Raw genomic sequence first — 19,629 nt, forward strand, 5'->3', positions numbered from 1 at the left:
ACAAGGGCTGCAGGGTGCAAAGGCTGACTCAGAATAATGGCTGATTCCCTATAGAGGTGCAATGGCAACAAGGCCTCTCTGTGCAAGGGCAATCAGGACAATGGCTGACTCCCTATAGAGGTGCAATGGCAACAAGGCCTCTCTGTGCAAGGGCAATCAGGACAATGGATGACTCCCTATAGAGGTGCAATGGCAACAAGGCCTCTCTGTGCAAGGGCAATCAGGACAATGAATGAATGACTCCCTATAGAGGTGCAATGGCAACAAGGCCTCTCTGTGCAAGGGCAATCATTTCGAATTATTCAGGGCGGAGAGCCAGGCTGCGGGAGAATCTCCTTCATTAATAGCCAGAAGTGCCTGAGTGAGCAGGACCCTATCTCGATGTGCCCTGATGCGCACACGACAGACCAACCAGAGACACAGCATAATCCCAAATACACAGCAGACTCCAAAGATTCCTACCCCCACCCACTCCCCAAAGAAGGAAAAGGCAGAAGAGAGCCAAGAGGCAAAATCTCCAAAGGCAACGGGCTCCAGCCCGGCAGCACTCAGTTGCACAATTTGAATAATCCTTTGTGGAATTCCAACTGATACAAAGACTTCGATTAAGAATCATCAGGAACATCCAACTCAGCATCTTCTCTGAAGTTTTCTTCAACAATTCTCGTCAGTCTTGATGGCACCCAGATCGGATCTTGATCCTGTGGGGAGACACAAAGAGATCCCCTGGATCGAGTAATAACACGATCCGGGCCCTTCCATTGATTGGACAACACATCTTTCCACATCACTTTGCCATAATTTTTATGGTTTGTTGCCACATGGCGTTCAGCAGAGGTTTCTTTATCATCATTTAAATGTAAAAAATTTATGGTAAATAAGGCAAGTGAAAGTCTCTGTCTAGGGGTACAGTTCTCTGCGATTCCCCCTTTTTGTTTTATTAAGAGTTCTTTAAGTGTGCGATTTGTGCGTTCTATAATTCCTTGTCCTTGTGGATTATAGGACAAGCCTGTAATATGAATCACCTGCATTTTTTGACAAAAAAGAGCAAAGCTTTTGGAATGCCTCTGGGGTTAATTGGCGTGGGGAATTAAGATCAGGATTTCCCTCTAATACACTAAACAAAGGTTTTAGATCCAAGCGGGTTAAACTTAAATATGGCCGAATCCAATTCACATCTCCAAGCAACCTCCAAAAATCATTCAATGCTTCTAAGCAATTAGTCCCAATCTCAATTTCTTGAGGTACTATCTTATTCCCATGTACAGCAGCTCCTTAAAAATTTACAACATCTCCCTTATGTATTTTTTCGGGAGCAAGAAATAATCCCCTATTCCCTAAATATTTGATCAAAACGCCTAAGGCCTGTTCAAGCAACTCCATACAAGGGGCTTTATCTCGACTATTCAAAGGAATAGAAAAGAAACAATCTTTACACCATTTCCCTAATTTTTTCTTAATTATTCCAGGGTGACTGGGAGGGTTCTAAATGCCCTAATTGTAACTGCTCATCCACTAGTTTGGATGCCGCCTCCAGCTTTTCCTTTGACAAAGGCCACTGAGGTACCCACACAGGTGTTGTGGTCCTCCATGTAATCATAAACTCAGTGACCCTTGAGAAAAACCCAAGTCTCGGCGGTTTAAATTTCCGCGGGCTTCTATAGGGGCGGTCATGCCTTATAACTTACGTCTTATCCCTCTATTAGATATCAGGTTGAAACAAATATAATCCCTTAAACTCATCTAGGATTGGATATAATCCTGGCACCGTTTCTTGCTTTTCCTTTTGTTTTCTTTTTTCTCTTTTCATAATTTCAGGCCTATCTACCGTAGTCCCTGTTTGTTCATTCTCTGATGCGCTATCTTGAAAACATACCTGACTGGACTACTCACCGACGGTTCACTCCGTGTGTCGAGTTCTGAATCGGTCCTCCATGCAGGGCGCGAAGTTCCCGGGTTTCGGCACCACTTGCGGCGAGCCGTTTCTGACCAGCAGAATAACGAGCCGCCACACGCAAGATTCTTCTCGTATCACACTTTATTGGAGCACAGCTTGGTTGAAGAAAGATGGAAGGAAGACCCCGCAATCCTATAGCAGTCTGCTTATATAGGGATTAAGAACATGTGTCGCTCTGTGATTGGCTTTCGCCGATGGTGCGATTTGTGAGCCAGCATCGGATAGGTCGCTACTTTAAAACCTCATTAGTATACTTAGCGCAAGCGCAGTGGCCACAGGAAGGATGACTCAGCTTATTTCAGCTTCCTGCCGCGTAGCAGTTAGCTGACCGCGCCCTACACAATCAGGCAGTTTAATTAGGGAATGTTATTTAAGAAATTAACTACAGAATTCAGATATTCATAACATTTTAGAAATTCTTGGGAACTTTTATTTTAAAACTGCTATTTGAATGGTGGTTGATATGCAAATTTAAGTATTTCTCTTTTCCAAAAAAGTGAAAAAAATATTGTAAATTCAGTGGAGTAAAATATATTATTAAAAGTACAATACAGTTTGTAAAGACACCAAAATTTCTTAACTAAATTTACACTGATATTCCACTTTCTATTTCTCATCATTTTCCCAATTTTTTTTTTTTTTTTTTTTTTTGCGGTACGCGGGCCTCTCACTGTTGTGGCCTCTCCCTACCGATATTAGGACGCGCAGGCTCAGCGGCCATGGCTCACGGGCCCAGCCGCTCCGCAGCATGTGGGATCTTCCGGAACTGGGGCACAAACCCGTGTCCCCTGCATCGGCAGGCGGACTCTCAACCACTGCGCCACCAGGGAAACCCCGTTTTCCCAATTTTTGACTTAAAGTTTACCATTCTTATAAAAGAAACTATTTGGAACATGGTTTGTTTCTTTTTTTTTTTAACTCAAAATCAAATGATTTTATTTAGAGAAATATTTTTTTCTGTGTCAAGGTATTTCACCCCTAATACTATCTTGAGTTTGTCTTAAGGGGAACTGTGCAAGTAAATGAATCATGCAGGATGTCAGCTAGTAAATACTCAAGAGCTTCTTAATGAAGTGAGCACATCTTTGTATATAAAGTATTTCTTATTTAAATGTAAATAACAACGTGTCAGTTTTGTTTAAAGAATTATATGCTTTTTGCTGTAACTAATATATTATTTATGAATCCTTGCTTCATAATACCTTTGATATTCAGAAACATCTTTCCTGTGATTTTTTTCATAGAGCTTTTTTTTGTAAAGTTATTTGGAGATATCAAAGCTGAGTAGTTTTGCCCATTGCTTTGTGGTTCTAAGATCGTGTGAAGACATATTGCATTGAATGTATGAATCAAATGTAAGAAGTAGAATAACTTGGGGGAAAATCACTTTGTTTTGCTGTATTAATCTCTGTGAACATTTTAAAGGACTTCGAAGTTAGAATGTTGTAACACAGATCTTTTACTTGATGAAAAGGGTGATAAAAAATATAGGAAATTGCACAGAAATTGGTAGGGCTGCTACTAATTTTCTCAAGAAATAACCCAACATATCTAAGTATATAAGGCTAAGAATTTTAAGCCGAAAAATGAGATTGTCTTAAGCAAGAGCAGCCATGATGGAAAACGCCATGTCACCACCCCAACTATATCATGACGTAGCTTAAGGAAACAGACTGTACAGCCTGGGCAGTTTTAGTGAACATTTATTATAATAACAAAAAGGAGCACAAAGATGAATAAAGACATGACACCTCCCCTGGCTAAGTTCATGGTAGTTTGTGAAGGAATGGCATTTAATCAATAATTACACTATAATGAGAAGAACACAGCAATGGGTTTGATTAAAGTTTTATGAGTTCCCATTAAAATAACTCTGCCTAGGAAAATTATCTATTGGTGATGATGAAAGCCTTCACCAAGTCAGACTGTTTGAACTTGACTTTCAAACAGTAGAGACTTGGGGCTTTTTTCCTTTGCTATAGAAGTAACACATTGTAGAAAATGTGTAAAATAAAGATATGTCAAAAGAACAAACCGAATAAAACTGGTTGCTTCCAACTTGCATGACAGAGAAAACCACTAGTAATACTATAATGTATTTCTTTCTCTTCTTAAATTTTGTGTATATGTATGTTTTTCCTTTTACCCAATTCAAATTATATACAGTTTTTTATACTTATTCATAAATCTTTTTGCACATCTAAGAATATTTCCACAGTATCAAATCCTAGAAGACTTTTACTACTGATTGAAAATATGCACATATGAAATTTTGATTAAAATTGGAATCTCCCTACCAATATTAGAGAGTACAATACTCTCTAATAATAGCTTCAAGAAATTAGTCTATCAAATATCGACAAGTACAATTTTACAATAAATCTTTGTGACTGTAGTATATGAAAGAATTGTAATTTATTGTATTTCTCTGACTTCTTAAAATGTTAAATATTTTAATACATTTATTAGTATTTATATTTTCTTTGCTATGAATTATCTGTTTATGGCATTTGCTCATTTTTTAAATTTGAGGACTAATCTTTTAAAAAATTTATTATGTAGGATATGTACTTGCATATATGAGGATAAACTGTATACAATTGCCATTTTATAATCAAAAAATTGAATAGATATACATAGTATTAATTGCTATTGACATTTTTCCTGCTGGCCTTTTAAATTTATATAAAACTGAAATAGGATTGTTTTAATTTTCTGCTTAACATTCTTTAATGGCTTTCCTTTGTGTTTGTGTGGTGCTCAGAGTTGAGCATCTTAAGCCTATATTTTGTTAACCCTGCATTATCAACCCTGGCAACAGCAGGAAGCCCAAAAATACAGAGTTTGTGGCTGTATTTTTCACCTTTAACCAGGAATGATATTCAACAGTTAACAGCTAATATTATCTGTCTAGTCATAATGGGAACAGATCAGGCCATAGGGCTGAGGCCAGATCTAGAGACCTTGTCAAACCAGGTGTTTATCCCTTAGTTGTTGGATTATGTGAAAGGCATTGCTCATTATTTTGGGGGGGAAGTAAGGAGTGTGGATGCAGTTAATCTGATAATTTGTTTAGATTGTACTTCAGAATCACATTTCAGAAAAATACTTCTGGGTTTGATTCTAAGAATGTGATGTGTCTTCTACTAACTAAAGTCATCTTCTCATAAAGAAACAGGCCCAGAGTAGTTGACTGAATTGCCTGAGGCTTCGCAGCTATAGCCTTAGGACCATAACCTTCTAAAACATTAAATGGTAGAGATAATTTTGTGATGAGGAAATTACAGGTGTTACTGGCTGCTTATCCAATTCCACACAAATCTCTGGAGGGCATTTAACCTGTAGAAATTTGGGGCTGTTTTGATAATGGTATGATTTATATGATTTAAATCAGATAAAAGTTACACAACATAATCTGATAGAAATACATGTGTTGTCTGTCATCTGTGGTCATTGGCTAAGTCATCCTGGGCTCAACATTGGGCCATTATGGATCTGACCCCACAAACTGAATATGGTCTGATGACAATATACAGTGAGATTGAGTCTATCAGACATCTGGCAGCCGTAATCTAATAGAAGGCCCTCAGTGATTTGGGCCCTAGGCATTTGGACATCATCTTTGACATGGGGCACCATTATAACCATGATTCCATCTGGCCTGTTCTGGCTCAGAAGACTAAATTTTCCTTAGAGGCTGTTGGCCATGACTGGTCCTTGTTTACAGAATTTTCCATTTCCCTTGGCTGTCAGAGTCACACTTTTCATGCACTGGACTTAGCTTTTAGTGCAGAGCCCTTATTTTAAAATCAGCCATTCTGAGTACAGGAAACAAGGGTAGTTGAGGATGGCTAATGATAAAGAGAAATGTTAAGGTATTTTACCAAATAGTTTCACTTTTTTATTGAGCTATGGAGACTCTAAAGTTCATGATGCATGGATTTTCACAAATTAAATAGTAAATCTGAAAACAAATGTAGAATACTTAATACATGATCCCAAATAGCCTAAAATATGTTAACAAGATATTTAGCTGGCAAGTAGACGGTAGACTTTTATAAGCTGGGAGGGACTACAAAAGCTATGTAAAGCTGCCCCCTCTTATTTCACACACAGCAGGAGGTCACATACCTAAAAATTCCATGCGCTTTCTGGGTTCATGATGCTATGTTTTCTGCAGAAAATCCTAAGAACCTTATTAAAAGACTCTCAGATTTAATTAAATGCTATTTTCACTGTTTGTAGACTATGGCTAACATGGAAATAAGTTTATTCTCCAAATCTGACAGATTTCTCTGAAAAATAAGTGGATGGCCTGAGTTCTCTGACAATCATCTTTTATTATAAAACAGGAGATTGTAGTCATAGTAAAACAAATGCTTGAGTCTACTTGAAGGAATTCAGTTTTTCTTTTAAATTTCTACTAGGCAGTTAATAGAAAATGCCCAATTAACAAGATTATTTATTTTAAAGTACTTCCCAACATTTCAAGATATAATTAAAAAATATAATCAATATTAATGTGCTATTATTTTCTGCTATGTTTTTACATTGGCTGTGTTTCGTTTCCTCGCATTGGCAGTCAACTTGATGGGGTATTTTATTCCTTATTTGTTCTCACATGCTGGATTATTTACATAATTTTGCCGTTTTAAATAGCACATTCTGTCTTATTTATTTTTCTTTTAGATTGTTTCTTTGTGTCGTATCATTAGGCTTTCTGATGCATTGCTAATTTGATCCCTTAAAGATTAATCATAGGTAGATTAGATGATAGTCAAAACCAAGCCTATGGACCAAGCTCTGGTTACCTTCCTAGTGTATCACTTACCATATCATATACATCAATTTCCTCATATGTAAAATGGGGTTAATAATAGTATTGATACATGCCAAATACATTAATGTTTGCAAATGTTTAGAACAGTGCCTGACATTCTACCAACCCTAAATGAAGGTTAGTTATTATTAGTAATATTACTATTATTAACCCATTATTAGAAGCAATGCATAGAACACTTCTGCTTTATAACTGTTAACACAGTTTTATTCTTTCTGTTTATTTTTAATATTTTAGTAAATATGCAACAATACCTTAAAATTGTCTTAAATATTAACATTTGCTCATAAGGCTAATCATGTTTTCCATAGGATAATTAACCATTTTATATATAAAATTAAAATGTCTTCTTATTATTTTATTTAATAGTAAGATTAGAAAACTGTTACAATTTTAACGTGTAACTGGTTTTGTGCATATTTTGGGTTGAGTGTTTGGTTACATTTTCCCATTCCCTTTCATTTCCTGTGTACTTTTTCTTGAACTGGCTAATGTTCTTCACCAGAAAAACACTGTACAGTGACCAAGAACCCTGCAATGACTCAGAAGTCAGAGAAGGGGAAGGGCGGAGAGTAAGGGGTATGCAGGCCACTTACATCTCGGCCTTAGGCCTTTATGATTCTCCTGCTCTGCGCCTCAGAGCCTGGACTCTTATGCTTCAAACTTCTAGAGTAGCCCTCCACTTGTTTTCCACTTTTCACTTAAAATGTCCTTGTTTTCAACTACTTCATAGCTTTCAATCTCACTGGCCATGCCCACATTCTTCAAAGACATGTGTTCTGTTTCTTACTGAGTTCATGAACCGGAAAGAACTGCAACCACGAGTGTTGCTGAACATCACCCAACTGGCCAGTGAGCTCCTGTTGAGTCAAACTCATATCCGATAAGGAGAAGCTGTTATAGATTCGTTTTCCCATAGTTTTTGCCTTCTTCCATCCTTTTATCTTGACTGAGCAAGAAACATGGTTAAAATCTTAAGAAGCTGGACAGCAGATCGCATACATAATCCTTTAAGATGCTGTCTCAGATGAGCGGCAACCTGGCCAGTCATTTGTTTACTCATTCCTTCATTTGCTTTTCAGAAAACTTTGGATATTTATTATATTTCAATATCCATGTTTGTACTGATGGGACAAAAAATATAAATAAGATAGAAGTCCTGTTCTGAAACATCTCTGTGTCAGGAGTCTCCAAGGCCACCCTCAGGTTTGGTCATATGATAGGAGGAATCATAAGACCCAGCTGTGATTTGTTACAGCGAAAGGATACAAAGCAAAATTCATAAAAGGAAAAGGCACTTGGGGCATTTTTAACGTCTGGGGAAAGCAGGGCAGGTTTCTAAGAGCACTCTCCAGTGGGAGCGCAGAGGAAGCATTTACTTCCACCAGCAGCCAGTTGTGACAACACATGTGAAATACGGTCAGCCAGGGAAGTTCATTAGAAACTCGGTGCCCAAGGTTTTTACTGGGAACTGCTCACATAACCGCCTTCTATCTACCGTGAACCAAAATCCCAGACTCCCAAAAGGAAGGCTGGTTGTCAGCATAAGCAGTAGTGTTTGCCCAGGCAGTATAGCCACAGTGAGCCACTCTTACCTGTTAGGGGATGGTGGGAACCCTCCCCATCTTAGTTCCCAGGCACCAGCCAGGGCCAACCTTGCAAACAAGATTTTCTAAGGATAGCAGTCTCAGGCCCGCCGTGTTAACTCTTTTCTGCACCATCTCACACTGAAGTGGGGATTGTTGGAAGAGGGTTTAAAGAGTCAGGTGAAAAGGGTTATTGGATTACAGAAGAAAACTCAATTAGCCCCACCTGGAGGAGTCAAGGGAGGCTCCGTTTGCGGAGACACTATTTGAACTGGATCTTGAAGGAGTTGTGAGATTTCCCAAAGCCCTGGAGTGAGGAAGGGCTTTCTGCCATGCAAAGGTATTCACTGCAGGTAAAGAGATGATTGAGAAATTCTGTGTGGTGGGAGCATAGAGCATGATGGGGGAGGCAGAGACAGGGAAGAGGGGTTAGAACAAGAGCATGAGGTGTTTTATAGTTTTGTTGGGTGGTAAGGAGCCTTAGAGGTTTTAATCAGAAAAGAGAAGTGAATAAATCTAAAAGGTATCTCTGATAGCAGATGGAGAAAAGGTTGGAGAAGGTAGAGTTTTAAGAAAGTAACACCAGGTAGGAGGCAAGAGATGGTAAAGACATGACCTGTGGTAGGGCTAGAGCACGGGGCAGTGGTCTTCAACCAGGGGGACACAAAGAATCATGTGGGAAGCTTAACAAGAAAATGATGTCCAGGTCCCACTCAAACCCTTTAATGTCTCTCGACAAAACATTCTGTCTGCTTTCTCTTCTGTAGCTATCTTACTCTGTAATGCTATCAGTCAAAACCTCCAAGTCCACTACATAGACAGTTCATTATTGGACAGAACCAAGAGTATACCATTTGTATGGAATTTCCTCTTCATTTCCGTAATAAACTGAGATGTGAAGCCATATGGCAATCTACCTTAGCCGAATAATTTTATCTATTGTCAGATGAATCTAGCCAGTAAATCTGTTTGCAGTAAAAAATCTTAACGTCTTTGCAGAGGAGCCACAAGAATGATTTGGTTCATTTGTGAAGTGCAGACCAAAGTGCATGTCAGAAGGTGCAGTCATAACGGATCCTCATTGCACAAGATGCATGTCAATTTATGTGGTGACTCCTTGGTCATTCGACATATATTGTATGTACGGCTTGTATGCAAGACTCAAGAAATACAGTTAAAGATACATTCAACTATTAGCTAAATGTAAGGTATTTAAATAAAATCATTAGGATAAGACACAAATATAAACACATCCAACCCAGAACAGCTTTCTTCCCTTTTGTTTTTATTTTAAATGATTTTATTTTATAGTAGATGATAGCACAAAAGAGACTTGCAAGGTTTGCAAAGAATAATATGAAGATGTACGTGAGTTTCTTATTTTACTCTCAGATTAACTGGACATTATTGGGTTTCATAATGATGGTCTCTTTGAAAGGTAATGAAATACCTTCTTCAGTAATACTTTATCTGCTGTTTTTATCAAATAAAGTATCTCAAGGATGTGTTAAGGTCAATTTATATATTAAATATACAAAAATATGTCTTTTCCTTTCTCTCCTTATATCCAAATGGAAGTCCTTAGATATATTTAATGTTTCCATGAGCTATGTGATTAACAACTATAGCAAAACATGTTGGCAAAAATTCTCTTTGACGGTTTTCCATCAGTGGTTTAATTAACACACAGTGGACAGAAAGCAGACAGTCTGTGCAACCAGACTATTCAAAGATCCCTCCTATTGCTTTTGTTTTCACTACAGCTGGGAAGGGAGAAATTATATTACATATATCCCTTCACCTTTCTTCTGAATGATTTGTTTTGGTGGTGATTTAAAGGATAATTTGAAATATTTTTGTGAGTTAGAAAGCCCATGAAGTGCATAGGAGTAATTTACAATGTAGATAACAAGGCTGTGGTTTTGCCAGTTTTTCTCAGTCTTTATTTCTGGAAACATCCATTTTTGACTTGTTTTATCGTCTCTAAAAATCATTCTGAAATGGGTTAAAAATCGAAGCCAATTTCATACTTTAGTCTTGATGAACCACGTACTACTGAATTATGAGCAAATAGGAATGTCTCCTCTATGCACGATTGGGTCACCTTGCTTATTCATAACCTAACCGGAGAAAAAGAATTAGGTATACAAGAGCAACCCAAAGAAAATTCACAGAGGCTAGGCACTAAAGCTCACAAATGTTCACATTGGAAAACCCTCAGTTCCTTCCTTAGATTTTGTTTATTACTCTTTACAGTCAGAGCCAGCAAGTGATTGAGTAATCAGTTTACAAAGTTTACTGTAGTAAATTCTAGAAGGAGCAAGCATGTCCATCAGGGAGACAAACTAATCAACGGCTGTAATAGCAATTAATACAACAGCAAAGCAAGCAAAAAAAATCATAAAACACTGCCAGAAATTGAAAAACAAACACCAAAACCCGCAGCTGTCTGGGGACTTACCCTTGTAAATGCTAGAGGAAGCATTTGCGCTTGTTTTATACGGGAGGCCTACCTGTCTGTTAAATTCACCTTCCCCGATAATCTAGCTAAAAATGAGTTGGAATGTTCATCACAAAAACAAGAGTTTGACACACTAATCAGACTTCCCAACTTTCAACTTAAGTGGTGTTAAAAGATAAACTAAGGCATATTCAACATTTTAAGAGTTTACCTGACTGAAAATCAATTTCGGTGGGGCAGCACAAACCAGAAGTGGCTAGGAACACTCCAAGAACCCCAACGAGGGGACAGATTTTATGGAGAAAAGGCAGAAGAAAACAAGGAAATTATTTGAGTGGCTGTAGCTTAAGTGTTTGCCTGATTCAGAAAAGTCTAGGTGTAAGTTTGTGACTGGTTGTCCTGAGGTTTTTTTTGTTTGTTTTTTTTTCGGTACGCGGGCCTCTCACTGTTGTGGCCTCTCCCGTTGTGGAGCACAGGCTTCGGACACGCAGGCTGAGCGGCCATGGCTCACGGGCCCAGCCGCTCTGCAACATATGGGATCCTCCCGGACCGGGGCACGAACCCGCATCCCCTGCACCGGCAGGCGGACTCGCAACCGCTGCGCCACCAGGAAAGCCCTGTTCTTAGGTTTTGATTTCTTAACCTTGAGGCAGCTGCAGGCTCAGGTTTGGGTTTACTTACGTAGGCTGCTAAGGTTTTAGAGCCACCTCAGTCTGATGGCCTCCTTGTTTAATTAGTTTAGCAGTGGGGAATATGGACTTTATCCTCCCTAAGTTTTGAAGCTCCTTCTTAGGGTAAGAAGGCAGGGAGAAAATGAGAAAAAGCAATCAAAGACGAGAACTAGACTTCCTCTGCAGACAGCTCCTCCAGTGTTAGTTGCTTCGTCTACTCTGTGCTCTGTGCCAGGGCCACAGGGGCTAGTGTGACGTTACTGGCCTAACAGGCATCATGAAAAGTACTATGTTTTGTCCTGTGTTATAAAAATCTAAAAGGATAATGGTAAAATTAATATCAGGCAATTAATATCCAATGATAACATCTATTTTAAAGAAACCAACAGTTGAAGATTTTAATAAAGACTACTTCTTTGGAGATTTTGGTGTTTTTTTTTTTTTTTCTGATTTACATTATAAAGAACTGAGAAACCTCTGGCTGGAGACTTTCCCTTTCTGTGATTTTTTTAAAATAATATTTTTATATCTAGGACTGTTAATCCATTGACTACATGATATTTGCTGTCTTTCTTATCTGCACTGACATTCTAGTAAGGATCCTATAGATTTTCAGTTGTTCCTACATGATTGTATTCAGATAGCCACCACCCCAGTGCAAGGTGAATGCACAGCTCTAAAGTTTAATCTGAGTGTTGTGCTACGAGGCCTTATCTGGTTGTTATAAAACTTTATTGTGTACTTTTGTTGTAAGCTGCCTCATATATTTTTGGTAATGAGGCAGGATATCTAAACAAAGCAAATAAAATTGCTTTATGTAGCTTTGCCTAGAATCATAAGTCTTAGAACCTGGCACATACTCAGGAAAAGCTGTCTGCTTTTGCAGGTAAGATATTTTCATTTCCATTTGAAATATAGGGTAACTAAAGCACAGAGAGTTTTGTAAATCATGCAATATCCCCTATTCAGCAAACCTAACAGAAAGAATTCTACCCCAGGTCTCCTGAATCCTTGTACAGTATTTCTTCCGTACTTAATTGTGCCTGGTCCTATCATTTTTGTTCCAGAGAGACTGTCTACAATTTATTCATTCATTTGGTCAGTCAACAAACATTTATTGAGCATTATTCAATGTCCAGTGGGGACAACACCTTAAAAAAGAAAAATTTTCGGGCCTTGCCTGGTGGTGCAGTGGTTAAGAATCTGCCAGCCAGTGCAAGGGACACGGGTTTGAGCACTGGTCTGGGAAGATCCCACATGCTGCAGAGCAACTAAGCCCGTGCACCACAACTACTGAGCCTGCACCCCAGAGCCACAACTGTTGAGCTCGCATGCCACAACTACTGAAGCCTGCATGCCTAGAGCCCGTGTTCCGCAACAAGAGAAGCCATCGCAATGAGAAGCCCGCGCACCGCAACGAAGACCCAATGCAGCCAAAAATAAATAAATTTATAACAAACAAACAAAAGAAACATTTTCTGTAAAATACTCATTAGACATACATATTGAACATTTACTGTGTGGAAGGTGGGAGGGGACCATGATAAACCCTCTATGTACCTAGGTTTCTTCCTAGCCTACAACTAGCTATTCTGTGAATTGAGCACAGTGCTACATTTTCTGGCTCTAGGGTTCCTTTCTGTGGAATTTTTGGCCATTTCCATCTCCATGACTCTTTTAAGCTCTAATATTCTACAAGCCCATGGAAAAGTCTAGATTGCCAACACTGTGGTAGTGCATCACTCTAGACTGTATCCAATAAGGCTTTAGGCAGTGGCAGATCATTTAAATTCACAGTGAAATCAAAGAATAGCCCCTCTAGAAGAATGATTAGCATCTTTCTGAGTTCAAAGGGAGATATTTTAGACCATTTGCATGTGATTAGTAGTGGAAGCCTTAACTTGGTTATTAGAGTTCTAAGTAACTGATTTAATGGTATTATAAGCTTCATTAAATACATTTTTGTTTCTTGGAACGTTCCTGTATTGATGGGAACCTCACAGCTGTAATTAAATCACTGCTCTCTTAGCGCTTTTTGAACCCATATCCTGCCAGTTATAAAGCCTGTCAATTCGTATCTTTTGGTAATAGTTGCCTAGAGGAGAACTGTTGTTGGTCAGACACTGAATTTCCCATACTTGTGGAACACCTTCCCCTGCTGACCCACTGAAATGAAAGACTAGGAGTAATGATTAAATCTAATTTTCCCTCCTGTAGTAGCAGAATGAGCTGGGTCAGCAAGGCCAGTCCCTGCAGATGGCTTTAAAATACCTTTGTGATTTGATCTCCTTGCCTTCCCATCCATTTCTCTAAGTGCCTATCACTGTCATCCTTTACCACCCTGACAAGATTCCAAGGTGAGAACAGCTCAAATGAGCAAGAGCGTTTGTGATGCCTCCCGAGGACGTGGCTTATTAAATGAGTTCGGCAGTGAACCAAGTCTGACTTGTGAGCTACAAGGCAGGTTAGCACGTTTGCACAAAGGTCATTCCATCTATTATTTAACCCATTCAAATGCTCTGTTTTCTCTCTGCTGCCCAGCATAACTCACATGAAATAATATAAACTCACAAGTTATTCATGTCTGATTTGTATTTTCAAATGTGCTGGGAATCATTTAGTTTCATTCCTTTGTTTGGATTGTAGTTTGTTTTCTCAGAACAACTAGAGAATGTTTATGAAGGGTGTGTGTGAAGGACGGGCAAGGAAGGGAATAAAAGTGCATTACTTTAGGGCTGCACAACTATTCTAGGGACTCTGCTGGATGTGCACATTAACCATTGTCACGACTTATCATGGTGTGTCCTAAAATTGCATTCTACTCGGAGATATTCATACCAACTCAAAAATATTACAGTTAAACAGATTTCACTGTTATGAGTTAGTTTCCTCTTCTTTTGACTAGCAGAATATTTTTCTTCCCTATTAGGAAGCATGCAAATGATGCATAACAGGTGGTAAATCGTTATTTTTTTTTTTTTCAAACAGATTGGCACTATCAGGTTGCTCAGGCCTTCCCACAAACAGAAGAGGAAGTGGAGGTGGATTCCCATGCATTCAGCCACCGGTGGAAAAGGCACTTGGATTCTCTCAAGGTGGTAGACTCAAACCGAGCCAGCCTGGGCCAAGACTCCCCAGAGCGCAGAGGCTTCACGGACCTGCTCCTGGACGACGGGCAGGACAACACCACCCAGATTGAGGTAGGTCAATGATCTGGGTAATTGAAATGGATTAATAAGTCTGTTTCTTGCAAGGCACCCAACTTCCACATATGTATCAATATTTATAAGCTGGCCCTTCGGCTCAATCTGGAACTTATGGACTTTTTTGTAGAGGATCAATTTAATTCATTAATAAATAATTAATTTGTTAATATTCAGGAATTCAATAAGTAATTATAATTATGTTAAATAAATAAAATAAATAATAGCTAAGCCATTTAATCACCCACGAATGCACTTACTCAGGAAACAGACAAACATGGGCTTGCTGTGGTGACGTCAGTGAGGAGACACAAAGGGAAATACAGTCCATCTCCTGCCTGCAAGGAGATGATTGTGTAACAGGGTCAGAAAGTGTAAACGCCGTAACCAACTCATCCCTATGCCATGTGATATGCGCAAAAGTATACACAGGCCAGTGTGGCGTAGAGGAGGGGATGATCATCTGCTTGGGATTAGGGGATGGGCTGTTGTCAAAGAGGCCTAGGAGTGGGCACTTAGGCTCGCGCTCGGCAGATTGAGAGGAGCTCACCAGGTTGATAATTTGTCGATGGTAAAAGAGAAGATTGCTGCAATTACATCTGCAAAGGCTGAGTCTCAGAACGGCATGGCATTATGAGGAGTCTTGCATGGTGACCAACTGTCCCAGTTTACCTGGGACTGAGGGGTTTCCTGGAATGTAGAACTTTCAGTGCCTAAAATGGGGCAGTTCTGGGCAAACTGATGGTTGGTCACTCTATTACTGTACATAATTCTTTGTGATAATTGGAGCCACAAATTGGAAAGAGAAGGACGGTTGGAGGTGGGTTTGGCAAGTAGGGAAGGCTGCTGAAGGCACATTCTAGGCAGATTTTGGGGTTGCCCAGAGGCCTCAAGGGTGGTATTGCATTGCTTAAGTTTCCATAGTCCTTAGCATTGCAAATCCTAAAATATGATCTTGTTAGTATACTAGATATAACAGACACAAACAAGTGAATCTTATGGGACTAAGCAAAAACCATTCAAATGAGAACAGAAGCTATTTATTCAGTTTGTTGTAGCCAGGGAGTGAGCCTCTATCACTTGCCTTTGGCAGAGACTCAAAAGCAGGCAGGGGAGTGGGAAAGTTTTTCCGTTAAAAAAAGAGAAGGCTGCAGGTGTGCTCTGATTAGAGGTTGTTGGCACGGAGAAGCTGGAGGTAGGCTAATCAGAAGCTGAGCATCTCGTGATTGGGGAACATACATGGCTTTCTGTGGTTGGTCCAGAGTTGGGCATAGGGACAAAAAATAGAGAAACCATCAGTTTTTAATCAAGTCCTGCCCCTTCTGGGCCGATGGCTGCCAGGATTGCGTTTTGGCTCCCTGGACTGGTTGCTCTAGAGGTTGGGGTCAGAGTTCTGTTGTTATCCATGGTCCGGACATTGTCCGTTTGTATATTCTCTCAATCTGAAGGTTTAGTTCCTACTATGTCCCAGGTAACAGGTTTCTATTTTAAAGAACCAGGCAGCATTCTTTTTACTGCCCTGAAATACTCATTATTTAGGAAAAGAACTCAACTTCATGAAACAGATATGACATAGTTCTGCAGATGGTATCAAAGCATAATTTTGTTCCCTCATGGTGAGTGGAATCTTCAGAAATGAAGCACAGGCCATTGGGATTCTCTTTAGGTGAGAGCCCGAAGATTTTCAAAACCCCTCTCCATCGCCTTAGTTAGTTTGTGACTCTGGTGGCCCCTGACTGCCCCCGTCAGGCCCTTAACAGACAACAGAGGATGATGTGCCAGGAGCAGAACTCATATAATATCTGTCAGAGGCTCTTCTGACTCCTGCAGAGTACCTGCTATTTTGGCAACAATGTCGTGGTAACAACTCGGGGTAGGCAACACAATTCCTCCCTGGGCTGCCCTTGAGCCAGGGTGCAGCATAAAGAAAGGAGAGCTGAACAGAAGCAGAGATGTTTCCTCTTTGCCCAGAACTAGTAACCTATTGAGATTAAAGGGAGAGAACACAGACTCCCAGAACTCTGTGATCTCCGTGCAGGATGCTGAATTTTTCTAATCATTGGTAAAATAGAAAATCCTTTTACTCAGGGATATATTAACACTCCCCAAAGTATCAGTACAATTCTAGTTGTTAGTATAGCCATGATTCTGTTATTCAGCCAGTTTTTCTCTTTTTTTTCCTTAATAGAGGGAGACCATGTAATGTCAGAGATTTTGAATCAGTAAAAAGGAGGAAGGATGATGCAGGGAGCTATTCACTGAGCACTCACTTGGTGCTAAGACCTGCCAGGTGCTGTATGGTCATCGTCTTATCTGGTCCCTACATCAGCCTGCTGAGATATGCATCCCCAGTTTCACTGGCTAATCTCAGTGATTAACATGAGGGTACTTTCAGTTTTAGGTTGAGTATTTTTCCTAAGGTCTCTCATTAATGAGTAAAGGGCTGGCAGTCAAACCCAGGACTGCCCAGCTCTCAAGATTTAGCCTTACTACTTGGCTTTGCTTCCTCTAATAGAAGAAAAAATAAATGGCTGTTTGATTATGTAATGATTTTGGATAACTGTAGCACCTGAATATCGATAGAGTAACTTCAGGGTTTCAGTCTGGCTGAAAGGGGACTCATCTTGAAGCTAGATTTCATAACTAGAGGACTGCTTTTATTTTGAGTTTATTTTTATGGGGTGCTGGGGATTGATGGAGATTATTGGGGATCTAAAGTCCCATAAGTCACCCCTCGGCACCACCACTAGTTCTGGAAGCAAAAGCCTACATCAGAAACTTCTCTGTAAAGTTTACTTATCCTGGCCCTTGAAATAGTATTTTTGAAAACTGTTGCGTCTCTTTTGGGGAAAATACTTTTGCCCGATTGAGTTAAATGGAAATAAGAAAGAAAGGAAGCGAATGGTTATAGAGTGATTGCTCTGTGCTGGGCATCGTGACAAGATCTTTCTTATGTTTTAGGAATAGCATTTTGATTTATGTTGCTTAATATAAGCAATGAGCATGAACGACTGTGTATGCTTTTGCCTTTTAGAAGCTTCCAGAGTCGATGTCAGGAATCAGAATTATTTGGCCTGAGAGCCCTGATTGTAGCAGTGGCTGTTAAAATAATTTGTATCCCAGTGAGACTTAAACCACCCAGAATGGCATTCCTGTGCATGTTCTCCCCAACTTCTGCCATTGTCTAGACTTTGTATCCCACTTTCACTGAACAAAGACAAAAGCAAAAGACAATAGCATATTTACTATTTTGGCACAAATTCACTCTGAAATAAACAAAAGCTGTTATTTTCTTAACTTGGTACTTGACAGTATTTTTTCTGGCTCTGCACAAGAACAGATAATGGAGGGATCGTCAAACTTAGTATCCCAGTTAAAGAATCTTCCAATTGAAGTTTCATTGCTGTTGTCATTGTTTTCTTTTTTTCGTATTCTTTTCATGAAGATATAAAGATGTTTTGAAACAGTTCGTATTTCCTGATGAGTAAGTGGGGACTCAACATTTGGCAAGCGCCACTGTCGATCTGCATTTTATTTTACATGAGACCTTTATTCTTGTACCTCCTCTGTTCATGTGGGTGTATAACCACTTGGGCAAGTTCCCTGGTGGCGCAGTGGTTGAGAGTCCGCCTGCCGATGCAGGGGACACGGGTTCGTGCCCCGGTCTGGGAAGATCCCACATGCCACGGAGCGGCTGGGCCCGTGAGCCATGGCCGCTGAGCCTGCGCGTCCGGAGCCTGTGCTCCGCAACGGGAGAGGCCACAACAGTGAGAGGCCCACGTACCGCAAAAAAAAAGAAAAAGAAGAAGAGTACTTCCCCCTGATTAGTAGGTATTAAAAGCAGTCACTAGCATGCTTTTTGTAATTACTTTGGGAATATAAGGGCTTCAGGGACTTTCAGGTTAGATTGAAGTCCATGCATGACTTGGCCGTGCTTGAGCAGCCTTCAGTGAATTCCGTGACCGCAGGGACACGTGCATGGACGAGCAGCACGTGGATCTCCACCTCGCTGCTGGCTGCCCTTCCGTTTTCTGGGGTGGAGCTCTTGCAGCATCAAGGGCGCCTTATGGGATGGAGAGGGACTGAGCAGTGTTTGGTGAGAATTACTGGTCTTCATAAAGCTCAGTTTCCTCAGCTTATTCCTGTGTAATGCTGTTGGTAACTTACAGTTCTTCACTTTACAGAAATCAGTCCTTTCTAACACATGGAACCAAATGTGTGGTTTTTTCCTACTTTTTCACATGCAGCGTTTGGAACTTCATATTCCCTCTCTTGGGAGAATGAAAATGTTTCTGAGAAGGATTGTCAAGTGTGATTTTTATTTTTTTGGCTTCGATTCCAAAGTACCTGGATAACTTGAAGAAGGGAAGATTAAAAATAAGGTTTATGGATCCTATAAGTGTAGCTCCATGATCCAAACTGACTGAGACATTGTGAGCTAGACCAGCACCTCTCCGGTGATGCAGATGTGGCTAAACTACAGGCGACACTTCGCATTGCAAGGAGTTAGAGCACAGAGCAGATTTAGCTCTTAGTTTTGAGGATATAGATTTCTGAAAAACCTTAGGTTAAATTGCAGTGCCTTCCAACAACATATCTTGTGGATTTCTCATTCTTGTACCAAATAAAAATTGCAGGCATATCTAACAATTGTATCACCTGTGATCGCATTAAAGTTCATATCTGAGGAAAGTACAGTGGAAAATGGTTAGCAAATATGTGCAACAGAAGTAGCTAAAAGCTACAGATCCACTGTGTTTCCACTTAAATGCACATGTAAAAACTCTTTTTTTGATCATCTGCTGCGGCACACTGCCAGTTGTATCTGTATCATATTGTCACAAATTCTATAATATATTTCTTTAAAAAGCTGTCAATTGCCAATTGCTGCACACAGGTTATTGTGTGTGT

At 39.8% G+C, this 19,629-nt stretch overlaps 2 protein-coding genes across 12 annotated transcripts in view; both read left to right on the top strand.

Moving 5' to 3' along the window:
* Positions 1–14,597, top strand: part of MALRD1 (MAM and LDL receptor class A domain containing 1) — a gene marked incomplete at its 5' end in the record, with an annotated part of 1,062,652 nt that extends 1,048,055 nt beyond the window's left edge. For all 9 annotated transcript variants that reach the window (XM_079915185.1, XM_079915179.1, XM_079915188.1 and 6 more), the window contains one exon: positions 14,504–14,597. The remainder of the gene's footprint in view (positions 1–14,503) is intronic.
* PLXDC2 (plexin domain containing 2) overlaps positions 1–19,629 on the top strand; it is a 417,308-nt gene that overhangs the window by 158,675 nt on the left and 239,004 nt on the right. For all 3 annotated transcript variants that reach the window (XM_079915193.1, XM_079915195.1, XM_079915194.1), the window contains one exon: positions 14,504–14,715. In XM_079915193.1, the coding sequence (XP_079771319.1) occupies positions 14,504–14,715 (212 nt within the window). The remainder of the gene's footprint in view (positions 1–14,503; positions 14,716–19,629) is intronic.

This window comes from Stenella coeruleoalba (genome assembly GCF_951394435.1).
Source record: "Stenella coeruleoalba genome assembly, chromosome: 2".
Classification (NCBI taxonomy): Eukaryota; Metazoa; Chordata; class Mammalia; order Artiodactyla; family Delphinidae; genus Stenella; species Stenella coeruleoalba.